General features: G+C 35.7%; 1 protein-coding gene across 1 annotated transcript; it reads left to right on the top strand.

The window, feature by feature from the left end:
* Window positions 1-170: 170 nt before the first annotated feature.
* On the top strand, window positions 171-4,877 carry LOC306853722 (uncharacterized protein). The gene is made up of 5 exons (XM_079391351.1): window positions 171-340; window positions 439-537; window positions 744-890; window positions 3,216-3,382; window positions 3,478-4,877. Exons 1-5 carry the CDS (start codon window positions 227-229, stop codon window positions 3,629-3,631), a joined length of 681 nt encoding a protein of 226 aa, XP_079247477.1. The 5' UTR covers window positions 171-226; the 3' UTR covers window positions 3,632-4,877.
* The last annotated feature ends 9,447 nt before the right edge of the window (window positions 4,878-14,324 follow it).

Below are 14,324 nucleotides of genomic sequence, written 5' to 3'. Positions count from 1 at the left end.
AAGAGTGTACGGCTACACGGGCTTTAAATAAAATTATACAAACTAGCTAAATGAATGGCTTCATTTTTAGTCTCTTTAAGTCTCTGTTATTGTTTATTTCTTTTAATCAGGCACCATTCTGCGGCACCTAAGAAAGTTGTTTTATCCAATGAGATTGCAGCTTGTTGTTTGGGGGCGGGGTCATTTGAATTGAATTGTCATTCTGGCGTTCCCCAAGAAGTGTGAGATGGAGGGAACAGTATCAAATGTAGAAATCTGTAATTTGGCTTATACTGGGAAGTTTGAAGAACTGAAAAAATGCGTGTTGTCTGACAGCTCACAAGCGAATAAAACAGATCAGGTATGTGTGGGCAGTGTAGGAGCACATGCACAGTGTTAGCATGATGCTAGGTTGAAGTGTGTCTGTTGATTCAAATGTTAATATCACACTTGATACAGGACAGCAGGACTGCTCTGCACTGGGCTTGTTCAGCTGGACATGTGGATATCGTGCAGTTTCTGTTGGATCTTGGGGTTGAAGTGGATCTCAAGGATGATGTGAGTCAGCATTATGTCTTGCTTCAGTCCAGAAGTCTTAGTGTTATTGTATTTAAAAAGAAGTGTTATTACTGATCTCTAATTCATTTAAATGTCCTGTTCATACATGACACAGGGTTTTTGTCCAGATAGTAGCACTATTGATGCTTTGTCATTCACTGCATATCCTCTTGGTGGAGATCTTTACCCTTTTTATGTCATTTTAGGCCTGTTGGACTCCTCTTCATATAGCAGCATCTGCTGGGAGAGAAGACATTGTCAGATCCTTAATATCCAAAGGAGCTCAGTTGAACGCTGTGAACCAGAATGGTTGTACCCCACTACACTACGCAGCATCGAAAAACCGATATGAGGTAGCTTCAGCGTTCCCCAGCCTTTTTTAACTAATCAGAGTTAATTAAATTATTACACGGACATTTTTTTTTTTATGAAAATAGTGAAACATTTATATTAATATTTTCTATATGTGACCCTGGACCACAAAACCAATCATAAGAGATGTATACATCATATGAAAGCTGAATAAATGAGCTTTCCATTGATGTATGGTTTATGATTGGACAATATATGGACGAGATACGACTATTTGAAAATCTGGAATCTGAGGATGCAAAAAAATCTTAATATTGAGAAAATCACCTTTAAAGTTGTCCAAATGAAGCTCTTAGCAATGCATATTACTGATCAAAAATGAAGTTTTGATATATTTACAGTAGGAAATTAACTAAATATCTTCATGGAACATGATCTTTACTTAATATCCTAATGATTTTTGGCATAAAAGAAAAATCTATAATTTTGACCCATACAGAGTATTTTTGGCTGTTGCTACAAATATACCCCAGCGACTTAAAACTGGTTTTGTGCTCCAGGGTCACATGTTATTGCAGGCCCTTACTTTAGGTCATATCAAATCAAACCACTATTCAACGTCAAAAATATAGTATTTCTTTCTTTATTACATTTTTTTATATATATTGTTGACTATTGAGTTAATTATTCACTAATCTTCGGTTAGGGGTAAAAATAAGTTTGATATAACTGCACTGCAATCGGCATTCCAGGAAAGTCATGTGACTCATGCCACGTTTATTTATATAATATTTGCTTTAAAGCAAGCAGCTTTACAGTGTTAAAGGGATAGTTCACCTAAAAATAGTTAAAGGGATAGTTCACTCAAGTAGTTCCAAACCTGTATGAAAGTCTTTGTTCTGCTGAACACAAAGGAAGATATTCTGAAGAATGTGGGAAACAGCAGTTCTGGGGGACCATTGACTTCCATAGTATTTTTATTTTTTTTCATACTATGGAAGTCAATGTTGCCCCAAAACATCCTGGTTACAAATTTTCTTCAAAATATCTTCCTCTGTGTTCAGCAGAATAAAGAAATCCATACAGGTTTGGAACTACTTGAGGGTGAATTTTCATTTTTGGGTGAACTATCCCTTTAAACATAAAAACATTGTCAGTGTCACTTTTGGTTTGAATTTTAACTTCATTTTCTGTATATAGAGCAGCCCTGTATGAATATGTGTAGAATATGTATCTCAATATTTTAAAGAATTACAAAAGCTGAATAATCAATCTAAGGTTACTGAAGAATCGGTGAAATAATTAGTCAGTTAATCGTTCTAATAATCTTTTATTAATTGATTATCAAAATAATCATTTGTTAATACAGTGCGGGAAAATAATTTCTTGATCCCCTGCTGTTTTTGTAAGTTTGCTCCCATACGAAGCAATGGAGTAGTTGGAAGAGACAGATTCTATGGACAGGTTTCTCACATAATGAGCTGAAATTAGGAGTATCTTCTTAAAGTGACAGGTCTATTCTGTGTTCTACATGGGCACATAACCAATCTGCGGGAGCCAGAATTCTTGCTGGTTAGTAGGGGATCAAATACTTATTTCACTCGATCAAATGATAATCAATTTATAACCTTTTATGTAATGTGATTTTTTTTAAAATTATTATTCTACCTCTCTCTGATCAAACAAACCTACCATAAAAATGATAAACACTTAATTTCTTTGTAAGTGGGCAAACATAAGCTGGGCATCAAATAATTATTTTCCCCACAATATATTGCCAGCTCTTTTTTTTTTCCTCATTCAGAAACTCTCAAATGAGGAACTCTAGTGATTGATCATGAGGATCCAACATTTCAAATCTCATGAATGTGTGACCGCCCCTAAGTTTCGATGAAAGGGATTTTTATTTTTTTTCTGGTAGCTTTTCATATTTTTCCTGAAAATTGTCAAATTATTTATATTGATATTTTCCTATATGTTTTATAATAATATATTGCCAACACTTAAAAAAACGTTATATTAAATTACATTACATCTTTCAAAAAACATGAAACTTTTTTAACGTTTTAATATTGTTTATATTAATATTTTGCCAGCGCTTTTTAATCAGCTATATTAAAAGATTACATTAAATCTTTCTGAAAAGTGTGAAACTTTTTATTAATATTTTATTATATTATTTTTTTTATTAATACATTGCCAGCTCTCAAGAGTTCGATTAAATGATTACATTAAATCTTTCTGAAAATTGTGAACACTTATTTTGTATTAATAGATTACATTTTTATAATCATTATATTCAAAAAGAAATGTATGTTTTAATAAAATAATTATAATGCATTGTTTATGCATCTTTTTTTCAACAGATAGCCCAGATTTTGCTGGAAAATGGTGCAGATCCTAATGCAACGGATAAACTGCAATCCACACCTCTACACAGAGCTTCTGCCAAAGGCAACTATCAACTCATTCAGCTTCTTTTGAAAGAGAGTGCTTCTACCAACATTCAGGACTCGGAGGGAAACACAGCACTGTGAGTAGCACTGTTACTGCTCTTTATTGGCTCATAATTATATATAAATTCTTCCTCAGAGCAGTTCGGCATAAGATTTTGTTTGTTTTTGCCAGTCATCTTGCATGTGACGAGGAGCGAACAGAGGCTGCAAAACTCCTTGTGGGACATGGTGCCAGCATCTACATCGAGAACAAGGAAAAGATGACGCCTCTACAAGTGGCTAAAGGTGGCCTGGGATCTGTGTTGAAACGGATCGTAGAGGGTTGATGAGAGGGTTTAAAAGCTCATGACTTGATATGTTGGTCACTTTTCGTGCATTTTATTGAGTATATGAGTTTCAGATTTACAGATAACATTCAGATTATTATTACTTCAGCAATGGCTGCTTTATTTCTGTTAAACCTAAAGCTGAATTTGTTATTGGTTAATCACTTAAAATGTCATTTCTAGGTTTGTATCTCTGTGCAAAAATCACAACACCGTAGTGTATTCTTGATGCTTATTTTTTTATAGTGAAAATAAATTATAATTGAATACAATTTACTGTTGCAGACATATCCAAGTGTTGGGTTCAAATGTAAATGGAGACTCATTTGAATATATATGTTGAATACAATGTTCATCATGTACACTACCATTCAAAAATGTGTGGTCCCTAAGCTCTTTAGAACAAATTAATACTTTTAATTTCCAAGGATGCATTAAATTGATACATATTGATAACGGTAACAAGACACTTATTTTTTTACAGAAGATTTCCATTTAAAAAATGTTGTTCTTTTTTACTTTCTATTCATCAAAGTATTTGAAAATGTTTTGTAGTTTCCACAAAATTATTAATCGGCACAGTTGCTTCTTGAGCAGCAAATCAGTATATTAGAATTATTTCTGAAGGATCATGTGACACTGAAGTAATGATGCTGAAAATTCAACTTTGCACCACAAAGATAAAAAGTCTTTTTATATATTCAGCTAGAAAAAAGACATTCTAATATGTAATAATATTTCACAATATTTATCTTTGTATTTTTGACCAAATAGCAGCCTTGGTGAGCAAAAGACTGGTGAACTTTTGAACTGTAGTGTGTATTATACAATTATAATGGTGCACATGTATTCTTTGTCATTCAGCAAGTAGTTTTCACTTTTTCATATTCAGTATACTCAAGCTCTGGCCATTATTGGACGTATTGGATATGTATTTAAGCAGACTTCCTCTTAGAACAACTGATGTTAAATAGTTTTAGGTTAGTGTACACTAAAAATGCTGGGTTAAAAAATAACCCAGCCGCTGGGTAACTATGGGACAGAACACGCACTGGGTTATTTATTTGACCCAACCAGTGGTTGCTGGGTTAAACATTACCTAAACATTGGGTTATTTGTTGTCTCATTGCCTTGCTGCCTTTATATTTACCGTTATTACCAATAATAAAAAACTAACAATCACAAAGTAATGTAAAATTATTATTTTTCTGTAATAAAATTACACAATGTTTTCACATTTCTTTTTAAAAAAAATTTTGAATGGGTGCTACTGTTACACATTGCATCCAACCCCTAAAGACACAAATAAAACAACGCTTTTTGTAGATCAGTTTCTTTAAAACACAAAACTTTGTAAACTCGGTACTGTAGATTCCTATTCTTTGTCAACATTGCAGCATCATAACACTAAGAAATTGATTATTGGCGCATGAGAATCAGTCCAAACATTGTGCCATTTAAACTAAGCCAATCAAACAGACAATACATGTGACAAAAAATTAAAACGTTACAAGTGGCCAGAAAAAACTGTTGCCCTCAAATACTTCACGCATGAAGACTCATGTCCATCAATATGATATACTGCATGCTGGAGAAATTCCCAGGAAGGAAGATGTTATTGTGAAGGTGTGGGATGTCGTTGTTTCATCACCAAGGCACAAAATGTGCAGGAATGCATCACCATGCTGGTCCCCACCTGTTAATTACACAACACTTAGTCTTGTAATATAACTTACATTTTTACAAGTTGTAACGTTTAAGTGTATTTTATGGAAATCAGCCACACCATCAGGGTTTTGCTGTGAACTGGGTCTGGTAAAGGTTGCTCAAGCTAAATATTTATTGTGTTAATGCTTTAGGTTTCTTTCTGCTTACTGGCACTTCTTGGTTGTCTACCTAAATTTCATCCACCCCATAAATTATAGGGTATTTAAATCCCCCAATATATATATATATATATATATATATATATACAGCATTGTGCAAAAGTTTTAGGCCACTAGTATATTCTAAAAATAAAAAAAGTTTTAAGTCAGTTATTTCAATCTTTTGCTGTAATGCGTCAGTAGGAAATATCCGTTTACATTTCCAAACATTAATTTTGCCATGTAATAATCCAGTGAGATTTTTGTGTTCACAAAGAGACTGAAAACAGCCAGTGCTCCACACAGAGATCTGATCTGATGATCATCATCCAGTCTGTCTGGAATGACATGAAGAAACAGAACAAACTGAGACAGACTAAATCCAGAAGAACTGTGGCAACATCTCCAAAGATGCTGCCGGACCTGAGACTGGAACCCACAACCTCAGGTTACAAGTCCAACTCTATCCGTTAGGCCACGACCCCTTTTTTATAGTTATATACTTATAGATGGAAACAATTATTTAATATTTCTACTTGCACCTATCCTAAAGTTGATTTGGTTTTTTATACGGATGTCAGGTAATTGTGAATGCTAATTTTGTAGTAGTTAAAAGTTAAAAGTTGTCTTATGATTCATAAAAATAAGCTGCCCGTAAATGTTGCTTAATTGTGAGTTAAATTTCACTAATTTAGTTTTTTGTCTTCAGGAAGCCATTCAAGCTATGATCCTCGCAGATCTACTACTATCTGAAAAGAAGACTGCAGATCTTTTTCAAGACACACAAGGTAGGACACATGTCAGAACAACTTTACATTTACTTGGCAACATTTTAACATTTTTGCTGAGATCATCAGAAATGACTGAATATTTGAGTTGTCTTAAATGGATAGTCCACTAAAAAAAAAAAAAAATTCATGGTTTACATGATTCCAAATTCATTTTGAATGAATTTGATTCATCTTCAGACAAATGTTTTTATTTTTGATATTATTTCATCATTATTGTCTAGACAGTCTTTATTTTCAAGCTTGAAAAAGGTTTTATTTTAGGCTTTGACACATAATAAAAAACCCTCAGCTCAAGCTTCTCAGTTAATTTGTCAATCTTGATTCCTCGATTTCTAAAAAATAAAATTGTGGCAAAACATTAAATTCGAATTAATCAATAAAATCTGAAAAATCGCCCAGCACTACTATTAAGCATTGCTTACATAATAAATAATAGTTTAGCAAACTAATGCTACATTGCAAATATGAAAACATTTGTATTTGTGCTCAATGAGAGATTGTAATTTATAATAAATTTATAATAAATGCCATTATAATTTGTAATTGAAACTAAATCGATACCATAGGTGACAAATAACCAGCCTCAAAGGGTAAGTGACTTAAAAACAATTTTATTATTAATAATAATAAAAACAGATTCATATGTTAATACCTTTGTATCAAACTAACAAAAAACCTACATGGAACATAGGTTACATTTTGATGTTGGAGAAAAAAAAATTGGCTAACTGAAGTAATAAGATGAAAATATATTAAAATCTTCTTATCTTTTCAGTGCAAACACATAGTGCAAGCAAAATGTCTCAAAATGTAACAAAAAAAAAACTACCGGGAACATACAGTCAGGTCCATAAATATTGGGACATCGACACAATTCTAAATTTTTTGGCTCTATACACCACCACAATGGATTTCAAATGAAACGAACAAGATGTGCTTTAACTGCAGACTGTCAGCTTTAATTTGAGGGTATTTACATCCAAATCAGGTGAACGGTGTAGGAATTACAACAGTTTGCATATGTGCCTCCCACTTGTTAAGGGACCAAAAGTAATGGGACAATTGGCTTCATTCCCCACATACCCCGTACCTGTGGCTGATCACGCACAGGTGTTTCCCATTGACTCTGAACTATTTAAAGCGTTCTCCCAGCTTCCTCATTGTGAAGTCTTGTCATGCCATGCAAACATTTCCAAGCGTTTATTCCGTGTGTGGGTCCCCGTGTATGACCTGGACTGTTTACTGGACTCTAATTTACAATAATTTATCTATTAATCTTACCTGTTTTTATCTCTGAGTTTCCTTCCCTGCCTGAGATCATGTGACAGTTTATCAGCTAATTACATGTAACAAGGCCACTTTTTCCATTTTAATAACTTTATTGATAACTTCTAAATGTTAACTATATTTGAAGGAATTGTTCCTTTCAAATTGGTATAAAATGGAAATTGCAGTTGACTTAATTACCATATTATGATGTATTTCCAGTAGTATGCATGTGTATACCTCTCAAGATGAATAAACTAGGTCAATTTATGTCAACCTAAAAATTGGTTTTTAGAAATGATGTGATGAATGGATTTTGAAAGAATATTGCAACACCGCTAATCTTAAAATAACATTTTATTAAACTAAACATTGTAATTTTCCAAATAAATGTTTTTAGGATGTTGTATTTTTAATAAAATGTAGGTGGAAAGAACTTTGTAGGAACATTATGCTAACCATAAAAGAACGTTCTAGGAACGTTAAGCAAACTGGACATTTTAACGTTCTTGGAACATTCCAAATAACGATTCATTTTAGAAGAACAACAAGCTCCTATAACCTACGTGTTAACGAATCATATTGCAGCCTATTATTGTTTATTGCATATTATGTGGAATAGGCCTACTACAGCAAGTTGTCTTAAGTGATTCTCGATCAGCTGAGTACGAGGTGGAATACAACGATTTAATAAGAAAGATGTGCATCAAAATCTTGTTTAATTTGTAATAATCTTAGCACTTGATTATATAATAAACCTGGCATTGTGACTGACTTTGTAATTTGTGCCTCTTTTGTAAGTCGCATACAAAATATGCATAAGTAACCTAAATGTATAATAATAACAATAATAAAATTATTAATAAAATAATAGGGTGAAATCAGCTAAAATGGGCCAAATAAGGTTGTAGCCTCATATCTTTTTTAATTTTTTACAGAAAATCACAATAACTGATATTGCTTTGTTGCTTCAACCCTTGTTGACATGTAACAATCATTTCGATTGGTCTGAGTTTTTTAAGGCGGGCAGGGCAGAGTGTTATATGAAGCTTGTCAGAGAAATTGTAAGGTAATTGAGCCTGACATAGAAAATTTCATTCATCACTAATAAAGGTACTAAAGCAATTATAAGTAAGCTTACCAACAAAGCAAAGGTTTATGAACATTGTTTTGACATGCTCTTTCAAAAAAAAAAAAAAAAAAAAAAGTTTAATTTATAAAAGAAACTTTGTGAAAAAGGTCATTTTATAGAGTTGGCTGGTTAAGCTAAAATGAGCCACAATGTTCAGCTAAAATGGACTGCATACACACACACACACACACACACTTGTTTCGCTATCCTTGTGGGGACTTCCATAGGTGTAATGGTTTTTCTACTGTACAGACCTTATATTCTATTGCCCTACACCAACCCTACTCCTAAACTTAGCCCTCACAGGAGACTTTTTGCATTTTTATGCATTTTTACACACTTTTAGACATAAATTGAGGGTGATCTAGCTATAGGCCTAGATATGTATCCATACAAAATCTTAAGTCTTTAAAAAAAATGCATTGTAGACAGTATGGCAGGAGCACAAGCAAAGAAAGGAAACAGAGAGACGAGAAGAGAAAGGGAAATAAAGGAAGATGTCAGTAAAATTGTTGAGTAAACACAACCTTTTCCAAAATTTTTGAAATGAAAGGGAGATTCGAAATTGGTCTGAAATTACCTAAATCAGACACATCCAGATTTGGTTTCTTCAAAAGAGGGGTGACTGAAGCATGTTTTAGGCAGTCAGGGACCGTACCAGTACTCAAACACATGTTAATAAAAAACAGGAGATCAGGCCCTATGGTATCAACAATTTGCTTAAAAAAGTGTGATGGAATACTATCATAAGGACAAAAAGTTGGTTTCAGATGATCAATAATATCTTTGCAGATCTGAAGGCTAATTAAATCAAACATGCTCCAAATAGAAGAGCATGAGAAGTCACAAGTGATTGAGGTCTTAACCTTGTCGTCTTCTCAACAAAAAACGACAGACATTTTTCACATAGGAGATCAGACACATCAGGGAAAACATCAACAGGAGGATTTAAAACAGCGTCTATAGTTGAAAATAAAACTCTTGGTCTATGGTGATTTTTTGAGACAATTTCAGAAAGAAATTTAAATTTAGCAGACTTAACTGCTTTCTGGAAAACAGAGAGAGACTCCCTTAAAATGTCATAGGACACCTGCAACCTGTCCTTATTCCATTTGCGTTCTGCTTGTCTACAATTCCGTCGAAGTGAACGAAGAGAGTCATTAAACCAAGGAGCAGATTTTTTAGTAGAACGCTTCATCTTCAAAGGGGCAATATTGTTAACGATGCTCAGCCAGGTGTTACTAAACAACTTACAATATGCATCAGCGTCAGAGCTTTCTGAGAACCGGTTTATGATTGACAATTCATCAGTTGCCTTGTAGGCAGTAGCAAAGTCCTCGCAGGCTGTAGGAGAAAAGTAGCGAACCCAGCGGGCCTGAGCAGATGTAGTGGCGTTACTTGATCGACGAGGAAAAGCAGTAGTAAAAGTCACAGAATTGTGATCAGAGAAACATGGCCCATTTTAGCTGACATCACCCTAGTTATTATTATTATTATTATTATTATTTATAGGCTAAAAAAATGAGTGCACTTAAGACAGTAAAATGTTTATCACAAAATAATTCAAGAATGATTTCTTTTTAAATAACCTTCTACAGTTTTGGAAATGTGTTTGTGTAGGCTACTATTCCTTCTTAACACGAATACTTATTTTGTTGATTTTATTATACTAAACTTTCCCCCCAGAGTAAGATGCATGTTTCACCGTTAATGATATTATTAATTATTAACTAGGCCCAGCACAATTAACCCAACAATGTGTTTACAGAAATAACCCAGCACTTTTTAAGAGTGTAACAAAGGAAGTGCTGACCAACATATTTTTTAATCTTATGAATGCATTTCATTCAATGCCAGTTCCAGCTGCCAACTTGTCAGCAATAGTTTCACCATGTAAAATAGGGTAGTGGTGAAGAAAACTTCCTCAGACTATGACGATATCGAACAGTGAACATAAAAAACCATCACGCGCCGTTCCTGTGTTTTGGGCAGTGGTACGCCTCCACTGAAATTTAATGGTGGTTACAGCCTTGCATTCTACACTCTAAAAAATACTGGTTAAATACAACGCAGCGGAGGGTAAAATATGGACGAACCCAGAGATTGGGTTGTTTAGACCAAGTAACCCAGTGGTTGGGCTACTGCCCAGAAGGTTGGGTTTAACCCAACTGTTGGTTGCATGTGTTCTGTCCAATATTTAACCAGCACTGGGTTGTATTTAACCCAGCATTTTTTAGAGTGTACTGTAGCTCCAAATCCTGTATCAACCAGACGACAGGTGGTTAAGAAACTCACAAATAAGGAACACGAGTGATTACTCGTGAGGATCCAACTTTCTATTCTCACGAATTCCACCTGAATTCCACTCCCACATGTGACCACCCCTAGCTTCTATGAAAATTAGGTTTTTCTAGTAGTATTTCAAAATCAAGGCCGTAACCAGGGTTTGAAAATTAGTGAGGTCCGAAGTAAGGTGTTAAGAATTGTGCTATAATAACACCCACAAATGTACTACATATAGCCTAAACTTCAAAATAGACAGACATGTAGATGATTGTGAAATATTTTTTATTCAATATAATGTTTTACATGTTACAAACTATTTACAGGCTATTTGCTATAGTGTTTCTCTGTGTGTGTGTGCGCGTGTTTGTGTGTGTGTGTGTGTGTGTGTGTGTCTTTCAATTTAGGCTTTTTTTTAAGAAATACATCTAATGTATTTTGCCGGAACCTTTTTGCCATTCTACACTCTCTCTGTTCTGTCTGTTTTGGAGGATAAACATTGTTAAATTAGACCTTCTTTATTGCATCACAATGGGTTATGTAACAATACTGATTACTGTAATAGATTTCCATAATAAACATTGCTATATGGATAAGTAATAATAACTTTGGCTGTGCTCTAATGCAGTGGTTGTCAACTGGTTAGGCCATTGAACCCACATTTTACCATGGACATTAAGCTGCGACCCTTTTTTTTTGGAAATTGACATATTTATGCGATATATATATGCCGTCTGAAAATTTCTTCTAGAATGATCATTTTTATCAAGCTCGTATATTTAAGTTCAGTAATTTCACTTAAATTACAATTAAAATGACCTATTAATTGACATTTAAGTGAAATTACTGAACTTAAATATACGAGCTTGATAAAAATGTCCATTCTAGAAGAAATTTTCAGATGGCACTTAGAGACTTTTGCATATATATATATATATATATATCTATATATATATATATATATATGTGTATATAAATGTACACACATACACACTGTATATAAGAAAATGCACATACTGATGAGAATGAGGTATAAGGCAACAGGTAAAGGTAAGGTAGCAGTTCCAAAACAGTTTTTGTTAATAAGTTGGTATGTGATGAGACCACAGTCATTTAGAAATACATTACAAAAAAACACAGTGAAAAAAAAGTGGCATTTTGAGGGTTAAGGTCTGTTACCATGGTAAATTTGCGGTGTAATGGAAGAGTGCGCGCAACCAGCACAGTATGACTGACAGGACTGGAAAGTTCTTTTTTTTTTTTTTTTTTTAGGTGAGGGAATTTTTATTTTATAACAAGTTATAAAAATAACGTTAGAATAATGACACCGACATAAAACTTGACAACATCTCATTTGACCGTAGATACTGAATGAGGAAAAAGCGTTTTTCTCAGGTAACGTTAGGCCTACTGATAGAAGAGTCAACCGCTTTCAAGCACGTCTTTCAAAATAATAGTCTAGCGTCAGAAAAAACAGAATTACGTTTGTTGTTTCTTTGACTGCACACTGCGCGACCCACTCAAAACGTTTTTGCGACCCACCAGTTGAGAAACACTGCTTTAATTAATGTTTTTTGATGACTTAAGGTTAACTAAAGAGCATGAGACGTCTGCTGGCCAGTAACGTTAACGTTATTTGGCATAGTAGCCTATTTCATTCTGTTACAAACAGATTTGTATTATGCTATTGTTTTTGATAGTGTTATACATTTCTTTCAGATATTAACGATGATCACTGCGTTTGTCTTACCGATTGTGGTATCTTCCTGTCAGCAATTAAATTACAGATTGTCTATAAGCTTTTTTTATGAATGTACAATGTTGCCAGATATTGCTACGAAAAACAAGCAATTACAAAAAGAAAGAAAAAGATATCCGAAATAAGTTCAAAGCTTGTGTTTTGTAAATAAGAATATATCACTAACACTAACGTTCAACTTTCCACTTTATAAACGTCCCAAAGTGTCACAATAAATTGGAAAAACGAGTCACAAAACACGTATAATAGGTGGATCTGGCAACAAACGGAGACTGCACCCGCGCTCTCACTCAACGCGCTCTCAAGCCCCGTTCACTGCGCTATAGCTTCTCGCAGCAACATGAATTGCAAACACTCATGTGATATGAGGTGGTTTAAACGGCTAAATAATCATTCAGAGAGCTTGACATTTTATTTTTGAATATAAAAAATGACCGAGGTCCGGACCTCGGTGACCTCATAGCTGGCTACGGCCGTGTTCAAAATATCAATTTTTTTTTCTCCTATAGCTGTTTATTCTCAGAACTGGTTCAGTCAGTTTTAAAGAATCACATAAACCGTGTGCGCCACATAAAAATATGCATGAAGACCCTTCACGGGCCTAATATTCATGAATATACATGAAGACCCTTATTTCGGGAACCATTTGTCAGGGAACTGTTGTGTGTGTGTCATGTGTTCCTGCCCCTTGTGTCCATATTTGGTTTGTTTCCTGTCATGTCATTAGTAGTTCATTCTGTTCAGCTGTGTTTGTCTCGTTAGCTATGATTTACCGGTGTATATTAGTCCTGTCTGTTTAGTTAGATTTCGTCTGGTCTACTCGTTATCCCCGGTGTTGGATGTCTGTGTCTTACCCTGCCTTGTTGATGTTATAAGTAAAGACTGTTATTTGAGTTTATATCCTCGTCTGCGTGTTCCTGGTTCCTCCCTCGTGTGTGCACCGTGACAGAAGACCAGACCAAAACAGTAAGCGGCGCCCCTTCACCTTGTTTTGTTTTCCGTTTTTGAAAAGTTTTTTGTTTGTTCCTGTTTTGTTTGTCCCTCGCGGCATGGAAGTCGCCACTCGACATCCCGCCTTAGCCCACTGCAAGTCGGCGTGGGAGTTCGGCAGGATTATCGCGAGTGCCGCGAGTCCGCTGGCCGCGAGCCCTGCAGTCTGACGATCGCGGGAGATATCCGCCGCTGCCCGCGGCCATCCCAAGCCTGCCGCTCACCCAAGTCCGCCGTCCGTGGGGAAAGCCAACCCACCGTCGGCGGCTTCCCCAAGTCACGCCGCCGTTCGCGGCTCACCGACCCCGCCGTTCGCGGGAGATCACGCCGCTTTCCGCGGCTCACCGACCCCGCCGTTCGCGGGAGATCACGCCGCTTTCCGCGGCTCACCGACCCCGCCGTTCGCGGGAGATCACGTCGCCGTCCGTGGGGAAAGCCCACCCACCGTCGGCGGCTCCCCTGTTCACGCCGCCGTCCGCGGCTCCCCTGTGCACGCCGCCGGTCCGCCTCTGACTCAATGCCCGCCGGTCCGCCGCTGACTCAATGCCCGCCGGATTGCCGCTGACTCAAGCCCACCGGATTGCCGCTGACTCAAGCCCACCGGATT

Source organism: Barbus barbus, assembly GCF_936440315.1.
Source record: "Barbus barbus genome assembly, chromosome: 33".
Taxonomy (NCBI): Eukaryota; Metazoa; Chordata; class Actinopteri; order Cypriniformes; family Cyprinidae; genus Barbus; species Barbus barbus.
The sequence above is the reverse complement of the archived record's forward strand: the minus strand, read 5'-3'. Positions and strand labels throughout refer to the sequence as shown.